The sequence below is a fragment of the Danio aesculapii genome, chromosome 17 (genome assembly GCF_903798145.1).
Source record: "Danio aesculapii chromosome 17, fDanAes4.1, whole genome shotgun sequence".
Classification (NCBI taxonomy): Eukaryota; Metazoa; Chordata; class Actinopteri; order Cypriniformes; family Danionidae; genus Danio; species Danio aesculapii.
The window spans coordinates 19,867,405-19,884,313 of record NC_079451.1 but is presented as its reverse complement, the minus strand read 5'-3'; the positions used below and the strand labels follow the sequence as shown (position 1 = coordinate 19,884,313).

The following is a 16,909-nucleotide window of genomic DNA, read 5'->3' as shown; positions in this document are numbered from 1 at the left end:
GCATGATCTCAGTGAAACTACCCACCACTGCATTCACTTGCATGGTCACTGATTTACAAACACAATTTTTCTCATCATCAGTATTTTATCTGGAACAATCAGGACCTTTTGTATAAAATCAAATCTTTATTTTTAAATAGTTGGTTTGAGAAAAATATTCTGAGTGTATCTCCGTTATTTAATTCAGAAGGTCTTCTCTTAAATTATAAAGAGTTTTTATGCAAGTTTGGTTTCCCGGTAACTCTAAAGAATTTTACATAGTAATGGATGCAATTCCTAAAGGTGTTATAATGCTTTTTAGAGGCTATGGTGGAGTATCCAATGTTTCGTCTGTGCCATTGCACCCCTTGGAAACTTCAGTGGGAAAAATATGTTTTCATTGTCTCAACCTTCCTTAATTAATTACAAATCAGGTGTCTCTTTCAGAAGGAAATTGTAAAAATCCCATATGTGAATTTTTTAAAATGGAAATATATGACCAGATTCAATGGAAAAAAGTTGGTCTTTGTCTGTAAAATATATAATAACTAACAAAATTAGAGAAAGTTACTTTAAACTGTTACGCAGATTTTACCCAGCCAAGACATTTTTGAAAAAATGTAAGTCAGAAATAGATACATGCTGCTTTTTCTGTAAGTGAAGCTGCTGATCATATTTTTTGGGATTGCCCTCATACACAATGCTTCTGGATTGACTTTCTTTGGTTATTCATCGCAAAATACTACCGGGATTTTTGTTATCTTTTAAGGATATCCTGATGGGTTTTTTCAATACCCCTGATGATAAAAGTAAGGAATATTTAATAATTAACCTCCTTTTAATTCTTGCAAAATTCCATATACACTGCTGTAAATTCTCTCAACTTATACCTTGTTTTATTGTTTTTGAAAAGGAACTTCAGCAGTACATTAGAACTATTGTTTCCTCGAAAAATCTTAAAGCTATAAGAACTGTTAACTCATTTTCTCTTTTTAATTTGCTTAACGCATAATGTTATATTATTTGTTGTTTGTTTTTTAGCTTATTTTTTTTCTCTTGTATGTGCTTATTTGATGCTTTACCTTTCTGTAAACTCAAGTACAATCTACGTAACAAATTTGTATATGATGTTATTGTTACCTTGACATTAATGATAATAAAAATCTATATAATTAATATGATAAAAAATACCAATAAAATGACAGTGAAATAAAAACCTCAATATATGAGGTCTATGCTCTAGCTACTCTTTTGTGCCACATGATGGCAGTACTTTCGTTTGAAATGCTACAACATAGCACAGATTTTTCCCAGATTTTTCTGTTCGACAGATCTTTATGGTTTTAAACCACAGTACATATGAATTGATGGTAAATGGATGACTGCTTATATAACTTTTTCATCTTTGGATTTTAGAAATGTAGTTATGTTTTCTAAGGGTGGCACAGTGGCCCAGTGTTGCCTCACAGCAAGAAGGTCACTGGTTCGAGTCCCGGCTGGGCCAGTTGGCCTTTCTATGTGGAGTTTGCATGTTCTCCCCTGTTTGTGAGGGTCTTCCGGTTTCCCCCACAAATACATGTGCTATAGGCGAATTGGATGAACTAAAAAGGTAGTGAATGTGAGAGTGTATGGGTGTTTCCCAGTGCTGGGTTGGGGCTGGAAGGGTATTTGCTGTGTAAAAACATGCAATAGTTCATTCCAGTTCTGGCGGTTCATTCCGTTGTGGCGACCCTTGATAAATCAGGGAATAAGCCGAAGGAAAATGAATGAATGAGTTATATTGTCCGAAAGTGTGAACACATCCTTTCAAAATGAATCCATTCTACTGAGGCCTTCGTTTCTTATCTGTCCATTTGCTTTCTGTCTATTCACCCATTTGTCTTTTAACAAAAATTGACTGAAGTTAGGACGATTCTAAGGGCCCACTCACTTTTGGGCCCTAGAAGTTACTATTAGCCTATGGGGCCCAACTATAATCCAATCTAACCAAGCCCCCCCCCCCCCCCCCCCCCCCATTCATTTTTTTCTTCATCCCAATAGAGCGCAGATGGGCCAGTGGCACCCCTGATTTAGATTATGGATTTCCTCTGATCAGATGGATCGGGAAAGCTATAATGTGTTTAAACTATAGCAACAACCTTTATAGACTTCATTATATGTCTTCATTTACAGACACACACTAGAAACATTCTTGAAAATGTCTTTTTTGGTAGGAGTTATTTACAATGACATGATGAAGCATAAATGAAAGCAAAAGTTTCATTTTTGAATTGACCATTGAAAATGAAACCCCTAAATGAAACATTTGCAAATGCACCTGTTTACTCTTCCACCTGTTTGTTTGTTCTTGAGGAATTCACGTGATGGCACAGGAAAATGCCTGGCCAAGCAAGCTATAAGTGACCTGCCTTGTCAACAATGTTTCTGGCATGCTGTGGGAGGTCTATAGTCGACATTTTAACCCTAGCTGCGAATACTAATGACAGCAGTTGTTTTCTCAACCCATTATTGTGTCAACTTGAATATCATATGTTGTACTTGAAAAACAGGTGTTCAAATTCCAGTTAAAATTATTAGAGCCTGGAAAAGTTTGCTATTTTGACTATGTACAGTCGCTGAATCGGGTGAATGTCCGGGCTGCTTAAGTTATTCAGTCAGGAGCGACGTAATTTAGAGCTGTTCTTGCTTGACTTCTATTTGTGAAGTCAAATGAAAGAGTATTGGCTCGTGCCAGCTTTGAAGCTCAGGTTTGGCTCGGTGTCTGATTAAAGCCAGGCTCTGTTGGTCAGGCTGCTGGCTTCAATAAGCTCTGCCAAACATGAGCTGCTGCTTTCCTCTCTTGATTGTGTGGTCCCATTTGGAGGACAAAGCTGAAACCAAATTAAAGAATTTGTAATGGACAATGATAATGAGCAGTAGTTTAATTAATTCAAGAATGTAATGGGCCCAGTGTAGTTGTAATCAGTGTAGTTAGACTTTATTAAGATGGTGGCCATGGTTTACGCTACAAACCCCCAAGACAGAAAGAAAAAAAAAAAGCTTTGGATTTTGAAATCTGTCAAAATATGGCCAAATCTATCCATCACAGAATACAATATGTCTTGGTCTATAGTAGTTTTCAACGTAGGATCCAGGGACTGCGAAAGATGTGTAAATGTTTGAAGAAAAGCCACAAAAATATTTGGAGGGTCCATAGCATCTAAAAGGCTGAAAACCCCTGAACTATTTACCTTATTCTGCAATGCGGAAAGTGTTCTCGTTTCTGGGATTGTTTTAGAACCTCACTTTCAGTTGCATATGGAGAAATGACTAGGAATAATAAACTGCAGAAAACGGTCAATCTACTTGCTCTACAAACAAGTGTGTTCATGACTAGACAAGCAGAATATCATAACAAGAAAATATCAGTTTGCAACATCAAGCAGCAGAACGAGCTGTTTTTAACATCTAAAAATGAATGAAAGTGAATGAGACCAGAAGTCTCGGCCAAAAAGATAGCTCTGCCCGCTCGTACGTCAAGGATGTGGTCAACAGACCCAATTTAAAGTCATAACTTCTAACTTAATATATATCAACAGTGGTGAAAAGAGTACTCGGGTAAAAGTACCATTACTTGCCCAAAATGTAGTACAAGTGTAGAGTAGAAATATCTGTTGCAAATATTACTCAAAATATGAGTAAAAATGTAGCCCTTTTTAAAGTACTCAAGAGTAGTGAGTATTACAGAGTGAAAAGTTTATGCCTTTACATGCAGTTTGTGCAGGGATGTGTAAACGTAACATTCTGTAGTGCATTTAGTGATCTTCCTATATTCGTTTCTTCCTTCCTTCCTTCCTTCCTTCAGTTGTTCGTTTTGCTTTATTTGTTCCTCCCTTCTTTTGTTCCTCCATTCATTCACTCATTCATTTGTTCGGTCATTCTTTTGTTCCTTCCTTCATTCATTCCTTTCTTCCTTCCTTCGTTTGTTCAATCCTTTCTTGAATCCTTTCTTCATTCAATTGGTCCTTCCTTCCTTCATTAGTTTGGCCCTTCCTTCCATTCTTCTTTCGTACCTTTTATTGATTGTTTAAGGCTGTTTGGGGATTTCAGTCTTCATACAGTAAAAATCCTTCATTTCTCATCGTCATGTAGTCTATAAATAGTCTATGGGTCATTGCGTGTAAAGATTTGGACATCTTCTTGGACATTTTTAATGCTTCCAAATGATTTGCTGCATTTAGAAAGCGCCCATGTCTTTAGGTTTTTCAGTTTGATGTGATTTACTTTCTTTGTGTGATTTGCTTGGACAGGAATCGAAGGACATATTTTTCTACTTTAGCCAATCACCATACAAGAAAGAAATAAAGTAGTGACTGCAGGCAGAAGAAAAATAGTGTAGTAAAAGTACCGATAGAGGACTAAAAATGTATAAAGGGGAAGTAAAAGTACACATTTTTAAAACTACTTAGTAAATTACAATTACAACTATTATTGGTAATTTGTTATTTTTTGGTACTAGACCACTGTAAATCAAATCAATATTAATAATGCAAATGCATTCATTTGTAGACTAATGAATTTAATTGCTATATCATAAAATGTATTGAATCTATTCAACCCAAATCTACATGTCACATATTAATATTATGTGTAGGTTCTCCGATTTTGTATTTCATTGTCATGTCAAATTAGAAGTAGTTTACATTCCTTTTCTTGTTATTGTCATTATTTAGTCTAATTTGGTCATAATTGTCATTTAATTAATATTGTCAAAAAGTAATATTCTCTGTAACCTATCAATGATTATCGCTGAATTCAGTTCATTCAGTTTCATTAAGGATCAGTGTGGGTAAGTTACTTTAAAAAGTAATAGATTACAAATGACTGATTACTACTAGAAAATTGTAATTTGATTACAGTACTAATTACTTCATGTAAAAAGTAATCGGATTACAAATTACTTAACTTTAAAGCTACTTTTAAAACATATAAAATATACCTATAAAAATACAAAATAAACTGCAGCTCTTTTCATAATTTAATATTCACGGGAAAACAGTACAATGGGTTGATCACAGCAGCTTGATATATTCAAACGATTTAAAGAGTTCGCCAAAAACTTAAAATTCTCTCATCAATTACTTGTTCCAATTATTTTTTTTTTAACACAAAAGAAACCATGAAGAAAACTGGATACCAGTAACCATCGACATCCTTAGTATGCAAAAGCACTGCAGTGTTTGGGTGTTCTTTGTTTGTCTGAGATAATTAGTCTACCGAAATGTGTATATTCTATACAAGCATGAAGCTGATTGGTCAGTGCTTGTCGCGAGACTCGCAGTTTTTAACTGGTAAGTCTGAAAAATCTGAGTGTGTGCAATATACGCACCGAATATGTGTGCGCAAGCCGTGCGCCTCCATGGGAAATAACAAACTGGTGCCTGCAAAAGACGTAGTATGTGAACGGCCCTATAAGCAGGCAACACTTCTCTTACATTCAGAAGATACCTTCACTCCCGATCCTGTACAAAAATCTAATTTAGCCTGTTTAGGCTGAGATGGGCTGCCGTGTTTTGGGCGCCGGTGTCTTCTTGGTGACGAGTATTGTCATAGAATGCTTTTTATTCATAAGCTTAAACAAGTTGCTGGTCAAGTTAAAAATCAGTTGAAAATTCTTTAGAGACTGGACATAGACTGCATTTCACATCAATATTTTTGCTTTTACGAAATCAAGTAGGTGTATTTCCATTTAAGAAGCAACTACTCTTATCAGCAACAATTTCAGCTCGCGTTCTCCAACAATTTAAAAGTGCATGCTTATTAATTGACGGTGCGGCTGAAAACATGATTTAAAAGTGGCATTTTTTTTTCTACTAAAAACTATATTTGTAACGCAAGTAACGCAATTACATTGACTTTAGTAACTGTAATCAATTACACAAATTTAAAATGTAATTCGTTACATTACTGCGTTCCCCAAAAATGTAATTAGAATACAGCAACGCATTACTGTGGAACACCTTCACCCAACTCTGTTAAGTATGTGTTTTTTTTTGAGTTTTCAGATTACATTTCAGGCCCCTAAAAATTTTTATTGATATTGGAAGACATTAAGCAACTTAGATCTGTTTTGATACGACGACCGGATACAACCCATCAGATTTCTGTGGGAAAGAAGGACTTGTTTTGAAAGAAGTCCAGTGGAGTTTCCAAAAACATCAACAGATATTAACCACAAGAGCAACAATTTAGTCATATACAGTTTTTTCTACCTTAAAAATAGCCTTAGAGTACAGATAGGACAGCAGATAACCATTCTTAAACTAGTACATGTGTAAAATTAAAAAAAATATATGCTTACATTCACATCATCTCTCAATATCTTCCACTGTGACCAGTTCATGTCATAAAAATTCTGCTTACTGAACTTTGTTGTACTCACTGTGGCTTTCAAATCGTCTGATAATTGCCCTGTCCCAAGCGAGCTTCCTAAAGCTTCCACACACACATTGTTGTTTTTTGGGTTTTTCTGTCTAGTTAGGGAGGTTTTGGTCTTGACTAATCACTGTGGTTAAATGGAGGAGTGTGTGTACCGGAAAAGGACTCATAGTGATACTGTGAGATGTATGATCTCGAACACATGCAAACACAGGAATAGTTTGGGATATGAGTGTTTTTTCCACTGAAGGTCTTATCGTAGCATTGAGGAGGCTGATCTGTTATATAGATCATTATGAGTCATACAGTAGCCCTTCATTCTTTTCTTTGGCTTTGTCCATTATTGTTGAAGAGCTAAAGGGAGGATGCTGAAGCTTCTTTCTTATTTTCGCTTTTGTTCTCTTTTCTCTGCAGTACAACCTGGAGTTCTTATAGATGGACCACTATCAACGCATTCCGGGTAGGAAACTCTGAACTTAACTCTGTGTTTAACAAGTAAAATGAACCACTGAACCACAAACTGGCAGCCACAAAAATATAAAGGTCTAATATGTGTTAAAGTGATGTTTGGTTAGTTCAAAGGAATAGTTCACCCCAAAATGAACATTTTCTGTTAATTTACATACCCACAGATCATTCAAGATGTAGGTGACTTTTTTTATTCAGTAAAACATTAAAGTTAAAGCTTTATTAATCTCCTAGGGGCAATTCATTCGGACATGGTGGTGCTTCACATAACAAAAATGACACACTTAACACAATAAACACTTAACATCAAGTACACAAACTGAAAAGAAAAAAAAATAATTAATAATAATAATTATTTATAATAAAAAAATAAAATAAATAATAAAATGATATTAATAACCTATCGATCAACTACATTTATTACGTAACCGAATTGCTTCAGGCATAAAAGTACATTTAGAATTTGTTGAACATCTTATTGTCCTTAAACGTCGCCCAAAATATTTGTTTAAGGAGTGTGTGCTATCTCCTATTATTTTATGTGCCATCCTTAACACCAGCTGTTTATATATAGGATGCAAGACTTCGCAGAGGAACTCCCAAAATTTTGGAGCACAAATTAACAATGCCTTAAAGTCAATTCTGTTTTTTTTTTTATAGACAGTGAGGTTTTTAAACCAGAAAATAAAGGAAAAGGACAAAATACTTTCAATAAATAAATTATAAAAGGTCTTAAGAATAACTCTCTTAGCATTGATGAGCCTTATTAATAGTTAGATGTGTGTTTTGATCCAATTTCAACCTGTTGTCAATAACTGTTCCTAGGTACCTATATTCCTATTACTCCATTATTCATATAATGGCAGTAAATGGTTATATGTTTTCAGATTTAAAATAAACACATTAAAAATCATCCAAATCAATAGCCATAGCTCCTGGTGACACACTGAGGTATTTTGAAGGAAAACGATTGGTCCATGTAAGAAACTGAACATTATTTACAATATTATTAGCTTTATTATTCAAACAGTTCTTGGCACATGTGCAACTGTAGTCTGTTTGTAATCCAGTCCCTTTTTATGACCATTTTAGGGTGAACAATCCCTTTAAGTTAGACTATTCATAATAAAATCTAAGCAACACATAACATAGCACTTTGTAAAAGGTTATGAGACTGTCGTGAACTGAGGCTTAAAATGGTGTTTAACTATTTACATCTGAAAATATTGTTTAAACATCCAAATTATAATGCAGAGCCTGGGAGAGTTTCATAATTATAAGACTGAAATGAGGGAGAATGAAGATTCCCGTTAGACGAAACAGACTAAGCAGTTCAATTAGCCAAGGAGAGCTGGAAAGCATGTATTTTCTATATTGTATGAAATATAGGTGTTAAAGTCTAAAGAGGTTATTCAATATTGTATGAACCATTTTATACAAGTATATAAACTTATAGCGGTTTTTGGATATTTTAAATGAAAGAAATCTTACCGATTTTGCCTTTAAATTGTTTAAATGCACACATTCCAGCCAATCAGACTCAAGAATTCACAGACCATGGTATAAACTGAAAGAGCAGCTTGTCTACCTCCAAGTAAGAGAGAGACTGAGACTCTACATTCCATTACACCCACGTGAACAGCTATCTACCTTCAGACTAGACTACTACAAAAAACACTTCACTAACCCAACCATCCTGAATTCAGTCCAGACTAATGCTGAGAAACAATTCATGAACTCAATCATCCAGACACACACGCTTGGGGCTGTTTGTGTTCAACCACGTTTGTTTTGTTACATTTCATTTCTTCTTCCTCTTGGGATGAAAGAGAAAATCCAGCCAATATGTCCTGGCAATTTGGCAATAATTTACAGGGTAAAATTTCCCCGATGCCTAGAAGTGGTTTTATGAGGGGGAGACAGAATGAGCGGATGACAGGGGTAGAATGGCATTCTATAAATAATTCTCTCTTTATGACAGGTTATAATTTCTATTATGATCGTCTCGACTGCAGTCCTCAATCAGCTTGTCAGTGAATAATAATGTACACGTTGGATCAGAAAGTCTTTTTGTGTCTGCCTTGTGTGACAGTTGATGAGGAGAAATTAAACTTTAGGTTGTTGCAATGTCTGTGGTTGTACAGTGAGATCTAGCATTATTCTGCCGTTCGGAAAATTTCCAGCCAGTCTGTAAAAATAGTTTTCCCTGCGCATGAGGTTCTGCTGCAGCCAAAATGTAGGGAGAAATCCCAATATAATTACACTCCTTAAAACAACATCATTATAAGCTATGGTTCAGTGCTTCCCTTTATAGGGATTTTGAAAAATGGAGGTGGGTTCAGACTGGTTTTAACTTGCGGTCTCTCTTTCAGTACCACACAATAAGTGATCCATAGAGTGTCCGTGGATGAAATGGTTACAGCTTTCCTCAATGAAAGGCAGGCCACTACTGAGGAGATGGCTTTAGTAAGCAATGCGCTGGCTGCTTACTCCTTCATAGCAGGTAAAAACTCTTCTGGTGCACTACAAGTGTTTTTTGTTTGCTTTTTTTTTTGGCCAACTTGAGCACATTTATGAATTTTCAATGGCAGAGATCCAAGTTTTTAAAACACTTAGTAGCAAAACAAGGTGCTAAACATTTATTTTGTGTTAAGCGCTCAGCGTTTTTGTCTGGTCACTGTGAGTTGAAGAATGTTCAGCAAACACAATGCTCATAAATGTCAATTTTTACTCAACCGTCCAAATCATGGGGAAGATGGGTGGGGAAAATACCACAGCGCATGTCAAAACATCCTTGTTACAAGTTGTACAATATGAGGAGTAATCACATCAATGGACAAATAGAGAGAAGACAATAATATTGTTACACACTTTCAGTTTTAACATTGTAATTAAAAATTCTATATCAGCATCAAATCATCAGCTGCTTTAAAAGGTTACTTTCTGTGAATATTATACATTTGGACATACTACTAATTTAGCATTTTATACTTACTAAATAGTATGGACGAGGTACGTTCAAACATAGTGATGCGTTTCTACTGATAGATAGAAGACAATATACTGTAGGCTATACGGTAAATGTAGTATTTTTGATTACATTCATACATAGACTAATATACTTCTTTGCAGTGGTAACATAATTTCTTGTTTAAAATAAACTACCTACTCAAGAGAGAATGAAAATTTAATCCAGAGGTGCAACTCATTTTTACACCTGATTTGATGGCCTTTTTTTTTCTAAATGTTTATTTTTCAACTACTTTTTATGTTTGTTAATCTGGTTTAGTAATAGTAATGCCTTTTGTTCAGTTTGTTCATTTGTTTGTTTTATTAATTGAATAAATTTTTATTAATTTCAGACATGACACATACTGTATGCTGTACAATAAAGTATGTAAACAATAACTGAAAAGTTTATTGATTTTTATATTGATTACAATTTTTATTTTGTTTGTTTGTGTACTTGCTGAATTATTTCAAGGAATAAATTGCAATATTTCAAGAGAAATTATTTAATTAATTAAAACACATTATTTCATTTACCAGAAACAAAAATATAAACATTACATTGAATTCATTATTTTCTGTGTGTGTGTGCCATCCCAAGATTTGGTGCGGCCTCTTCTGGCTACCCCTAAGAACATTTTCTGGGGCACCCAACACAATCTCACGGCAATTCATAACTTTTACATTTAGTGGCTAATTCGTATGACTTCGTACAATCTAATTCGTATAATTTTGTACGATTTGCTCATCCCCCAATCACGGTTGGGTTTAGGCGTGGGGTTAGGTGCCACGTCTCCTTTTTAAAATCGTACAATTTCGTACGAATGAACTCGTACGAATTAGCCACTACACTGACAAAACGTAAAATACTTATGTTTCTCGTGAGATCAGGCTGGGGCACCACTGTCCATCAGGGCCACCAATTAATACCCTGAAATTCAATTCAATTCATTTCACCTTTATTTGTATAGCACTTTTACAATGCAGATTGTGTAAAATCAGCTTCACATAAAAGATCATAGTAAATTAAAACAGTGTCAGTTCAGTTTTCAGTGTTTAAGTTCAGTTCAGTTTAGCTCAGTTCAGTGTGGTTTAATAGTCACTACTGAGAGTCCAACACTGAATAGCAATTCCAAATCGAAATGAAATGTATTATTTTTCTAAATTTATAAACGATAGCGAGGAAAAAAAAATTAAGGGTGGGATGGGAGGTGTTCAGTGTACTCAAGTCATTACACTGATGAATTGTATTTTTATGTGTTTTTGACGGAATTGATACATCCGGACACAACCGATAAGTAACGACTCTGTAGTCCGTTACAAACCGTTACATTGTGGCTCAGTACAAACTTCCACTAACCTTATGACTGTTCCTGCAGATCAGCCGGAGCGGGCGGCGCTGTATTTCGTGTGTGGAGTGTGTTTGGGACTGGTTCTCACTCTCATCGCGCTTGTGGTGCAAATCTCCTGTCGAACCGACTGCAAAACGCAACAAGCGCCCAAGAAACCGGGAAAGACTGCGGAAAACACCAGTGACACGAGCGACAGCGACTCAGACTGGGACAACACCTCTGACCTGTCAGCTCGCCGCCATCGGCGATTTGAACGGACGCTCGGTAACGTGTTCACCTCCGCCGAGGAGCTGGAGCGCGCGCAGCGGCTGGAGGAACGCGAGCGGATTATCCGCGAGATCTGGATGAACGGACAGCCGGACATGCCGGGCACGCGCAGCCTCAACCGTTATTATTGAAAGAGACTGAAATACGTTTGAAAAATGTATTAGCTATTACACTTTTTGGGATTCAGTAAGGGACTGAGATGTGAGAGACGGTTTGGAACAGCTCTTCTAGTGGCGCTGGCACTACTATGGAAGCGTTCGTGTATTTAAAGGTGCACTCAGTTGATTTTTGTATCCAACTTTTTCCTATACGCCCCATCACGCGTGAATTGTTAGAGTAATTTCCATTTAACTGTAAACGGTGTTGTTTTTAATAAAACTGTCACAATGAGGTGACCTTGTTCATCCATAATCCAATATCAAAATGTAGCAAAATTACCCCTTACTCAGTTTTCACTATGTGAATGGTTTGTAGCACAGCCTTATTAAAACGATATTAAACCTAAATATTAAAAACGAATGGATGAATCTTCTTAATGGAAGCTTCACAAATAGCAAGTGCAACCCATAATCTGAAACATCACATTCAGAAAAGGTGAATATGGTGTTAGTCCCCTTATTTATAGGCTACTTCTGTTTAGTGACTGACGCCTGGTGTCAACAGTATGTAAATGCTATGAGTCCCACGATATTATGAGAAAAAAATGTCACATTGTGACTTAAATCGAAAAGTATTCAAATAGAAATTTTGGTTTACTTTTCTGAAAACTCTCTGAATACTGGTATTAACGCAGATCAACGGCATAACAATATAACACATACAGGCATAACAGTCTACTAATACTCAAATGGACCATCAAAATAAAGTGTTAAAATTAATTATTATTAATGCAGCATCTGCAAACTAATTGAGTTTTACAATTGAAAATAAATTTTTTTAAATGTTAATTGCAGAAGTTTATTTCACAATTTTGCCTTTATATCTGAAAATTTAGACATTGTAATCCAGTTGTTGTTATTTAATAAGTCATTTCCTACTGTAATGTCTCATTTTCCTCAGAAATGTAGTCTTTAACTTGTAATTGTATGTCTCAAAATTTAAAGGGATGACATCAGAATTTTAGTAGAACAATCACAACTCTGTCTTAATAACCAAGAGTGTACTAAATATAAGTTCATATTACACAATTCTGAGAAATAAGTTCGTAAAAACTCATTTATTTAGAGAGAAAAAGATGGGAAAAAGTAAATTGTGTAGGCTTCCAATGCAAATAAAAATAGATGCCACAAACTTGGAACAACTTTACAAATCTACATTTGTCCCGTTGGGTGTCAAATAAGACTGCTTTTATTATCTTAATGATTTCATAGTAGCCAATGAGTTTAAGAAAAAGTTTTAATGAGGGTGATTTACTGAGTGCACCTTTAATGAAAACTTGTTTTAATGAAGAATTTGTATCCGGTGGAGATAAAATAATATCCTTGAGCTTTGAAAATGCTTGACTTGAAATAGTGTTTTTTAACTCGAATGACTTTTGTCTGAATTTACGTTTAGTCACATGGACATTGAACTATAGAATCACCTAATTTTAACTGAGACCTAATTTTATCTTTTCATTCAGTTGACAGTTTTTATTTTTTGTTTTATTTAAGCAAAATGTCTCTTTGTTACAAACACATTTATTGTACAAAAGCTTTGTCCTGGAGCTCAGGGTTTTCATGGCCTCTTTGAAGGATTTTTACCCATTTGTAAGAAACTGGACAAAATGATGGTGTGTGCCTTCATTTTAATTTAATAAAGTAAATAATACAGTGTAAAAATGAACAGATATAAAAAGGAGAATTAACAGACACCGTTTGACGATCAGAATATCTTTTCATGTTTACCTGTATTAAGCCCATTTAAATCAAGTATTAATTATGCATGGATGACAATCACCTCTGTATTGTATTTTTCACAGATAGTATGAATTATGGTGCTATAGATAAAATCCATCCGGATCAGAAATACAGCTGAAGTCAGAATTATTAGCCCCCCTTTGAATGTTTTCTCTTTTTTAAATATTTCCCAAATGATGTTTAACAGAGCAAGGAAATTTTCACAGTATGTCTGATAATATTTTGTCTTCTGAAGAAAGTCTTATTTGTTTTATTTTTGGCTAGAATAAAGCAGTTTTTAATTTTTTATTAACCATTTAAGGTCAAAATTATTAGCCCCTTTCAGCTAATTTTTTTACGATAGTCTACAGAACAAACCAACATTATACAATACCTTGCCTAATTACTCTAACCTGCCTAGGTAACCTAATTAACCTAGATAAGCTTTTAAATGTCACTTTAAGCTGTATAGAAGTGTCTTGAAAAATATCTAGTCAAATATTATTTACTGTCATCATGGCAAAGATAAAATAAATCAGTTATTAGAAATCAGTTATTAAAACTATTATGTTAAGAAATGTGTTGAAAAAAATCTTCTCTCCGTTAAACAGAAATTGGGGGAAAAATAAACAGGGGGGCTAATAATTGTGACTTCAACTGTATATCAGAAATATGTCCCTCTCCTCTTTCCCCCTTTGGTGTACAGAAAATGTGTATTTTTATCATTTAAAAAATGACTCCTGTTTCTTGTTCCACACTCATTAAAATGTTTTAAAAATGTTAATTTCATAGAAATATATGGATGTATTAGAATTTGAAATTCGGCTGTGTTTTAACATGGTTGTTTTGAATGCATCTGCGGAGAACTAATGTGCCAAATTAAGTTGGTCTGCGGAGGCACTACATCTTTCAATAAAATAAAAACTCAAGCTTTTTTAAACTCCTTAACATTCTGAATGTTTCTTTGCTCAAACTTGTATTAAAATGCATTACTGCCCTCTGCTGTTTGATGAAAACAACCTTATAAACATTTCATTTTTAAAGCATTCCCTTTCAGCACATGCAATAGACGGACAGAAAGAAAAGGTAGCTAAAAACATTTATAATTTAATCAATTTAGTTTACTTTCATAAAAATACTGAAATGAATGACAGCTTTTAATTGTGTAAAACCATAATTTATATCAGTACTATAGTGAAAAAATGTCCAAAATTTAGTAGATATAAGTTTAAACTAACTTACTTACTCCCATGGCCATTTATGGAACACCATATTGGTGTTTGTAACATGTTTTTTTTTTTTTTATGATGTGGGTTGTTAGCCCAGCGCTCAACACCCAACCTGGAGGACAAGGACATACACTACAGACAATTTAGCTTACCCAATTCAACATAGCACATGTCTTCGGACTCTGGGAGAAACCAGAGCACCTGGAGGTAACCCACGTGAACATGGGAAGAACTTGCAAACTCCACACAGAAATGCCAACTGACCCAGCCGGGGCTCGAACCAGCGACTTTCTTGCTGTGAGGCGACATCGATACCCACTGCGCCACTTTTATTTTGAGACTTAATTGTGTGTATTTTCCAAATTCCTTTACCTATATATTGTTAATGAAATAAAATCAGACACAAAACTGTTAAATATAGTATAATAATAATAATAATAATATACTGTATAATGCATTTTACATCATAAATATTAAATTATTTGAAAATTCTGTCACCTTGCACATATTTTGTTGTATATAATAATGAAATAATAATAATGGGGGTATGCAGTCAAAGTGAGACGTAACAATAGTAAAAAAGGCACAATCTTTAGTAAACCTGTTATATAAAAAGAAATCAGGAACAAATGTCTAAATATTTTGTATTTTCTCCACATGTTAACAAAGATTTTTCTAAATTATAGTGTGTTCCCTTAACACATACAGTCAGAATTATTAGCCCACCATAAAAAAATTTTTCTTTATAAATATTTCCCAAATGATGTTAAACAGAGCAAAGAATTTTCACAGTATGTCTGGTATATTTTTTCTTCTGGAGAAAGTCTTATTGTTTTATTTCAGCTAGAATAAAAGCAGTTTTATTTTTCTTAAAACCATTTTAATGTTTATTAAAACCAAATTTTAGCCAGCTATATATTTTTTTCGACATTTTTTTTCACTAGTCTATTGAACAAACCATCATTATACAATAACCTGCCTAATTACCCTAACCTGCCTAGTTAATCTAATTAACCTAGTTAAACCTTTAATATGTCACTTTAAGCTGTATAGAAGTGTCTTGAAAAATATCTAGTCAATATTATTTACTGTCATCATGGCAAAGATAAAAGAAATCAGTTATTAGAAATGAGTTATTAAAACTATTATGATTTGAAATGTGTTGGAAAAAATCTTCTCTCTGTTAAACAGAAATTGGGGGGGAAAATAAACAGGGGGCTAATAGATCAGGGGGGCTAATAATTTAGGGGGGCTAATAATTCTGACTTCAACTGTTTGTTGCTGATTAAATAAAATCTATTCAGAATTACACATTAGATACAAACAAAGATGCATATACAGGTAAACATACCATACACACTTACAAATGAAAATATAGCTAAATTGTTTTATTAAAATAACTTTAACCACAACCTATAAGGGTTTAGAGTGCTGAACATATTTCTGAATTAGCATGTTAATATTATATTAGTACAACTGAAAGCATAGTAGGAAGTTCAGAAATCCCAACATTTTGAATTAGAATTTTTTTCAAAGATTTGTAGTATTTAGGGCGAGACACTGCAGCCAAAAATGCACCTGTCAATTTTGAGATTTTAGGCTTCTTCTGAAAGTATTTTTTTAGTTTAATGTAAAAAAAAAACAAACAAACAAACAAAAGATTTGAAAAGATTTCCATTGGCATTCAGATTTTTCAAGGCTGTTTTCATTCAGTTATTCATTCATTTTCTTTTTGGCTTAGTCTCTTTATTAATCAGGGGTCACCACATCAGAATGAACCACCAACTTATCCAGCAAATGTTTTACGCAGCGGATGCCCTTCCAGCTGCAACCCATCACTAGGAAACACCCATACACCCATACTGGACATGTGGGGGAAACCGGAGCACCCGGAGGAGAACATGCAAACTCCATGCATTAAAGCCAACTGACCCAGCTGAGGCTCTAATCAGTGACCTTCTTGCTGTGAGGCGAGTACTACTTTAGGCTGTTTTCTCAACAACAAAAATAAAATTCTCCTTCACAGAACCATCAATTTTTCATCTCAGTACCAAACTGTAAACTGTTTTAATCATATCTACAGTATTTGTTGAAGGTTTTTATAGAGGGATATGTTTATATATAATGTCTGACTACAATATTGTTTTTCTACATAAAAGTTTAGATTTTATTTGAATGTTCACAGTATTTTCTGATTTATGTAATGACAAAAACATATTTCCAAAAGCCACTCTGTAAAAAAAATTACAAAAAATTAACTATTCATTCATTTTTCTTTGGGTTAGTCTCTATTTCAGTGGTCACCACAGCA

The 16,909-nt window shown here is 34.4% G+C and overlaps 1 protein-coding gene across 1 annotated transcript; it reads left to right on the top strand.

Annotated features, from left to right (window-relative positions):
* Positions 1 to 6,797: 6,797 nt before the first annotated feature.
* LOC130244580 (protein eva-1 homolog A) lies at positions 6,798 to 12,424 on the top strand. Its single transcript, XM_056477073.1, has 3 exons — positions 6,798 to 6,856; positions 9,237 to 9,367; positions 11,253 to 12,424. The coding sequence occupies exons 2-3, from the start codon at positions 9,277 to 9,279 to the stop codon at positions 11,621 to 11,623; spliced, it is 462 nt and encodes a 153-aa protein (XP_056333048.1). The 5' UTR covers positions 6,798 to 6,856; positions 9,237 to 9,276; the 3' UTR covers positions 11,624 to 12,424.
* The last annotated feature ends 4,485 nt before the right edge of the window (positions 12,425 to 16,909 follow it).

What these genes read in the sequence shown, in the direction of transcription:
- LOC130244580 (XM_056477073.1), top strand. Translation starts at nt 9,277, where the DNA reads ATGGTTACAGCTTTCCTCAATGAAAGGCAGGCCACTACTGAGGAGATG. An exon ending in TGCTTACTCCTTCATAGCAG is followed by an intron (nt 9,368 to 11,252) that starts GTAAAAACTCTT and finishes CTGTTCCTGCAG; the next exon opens with ATCAGCCGGAGCGGGCGGCG.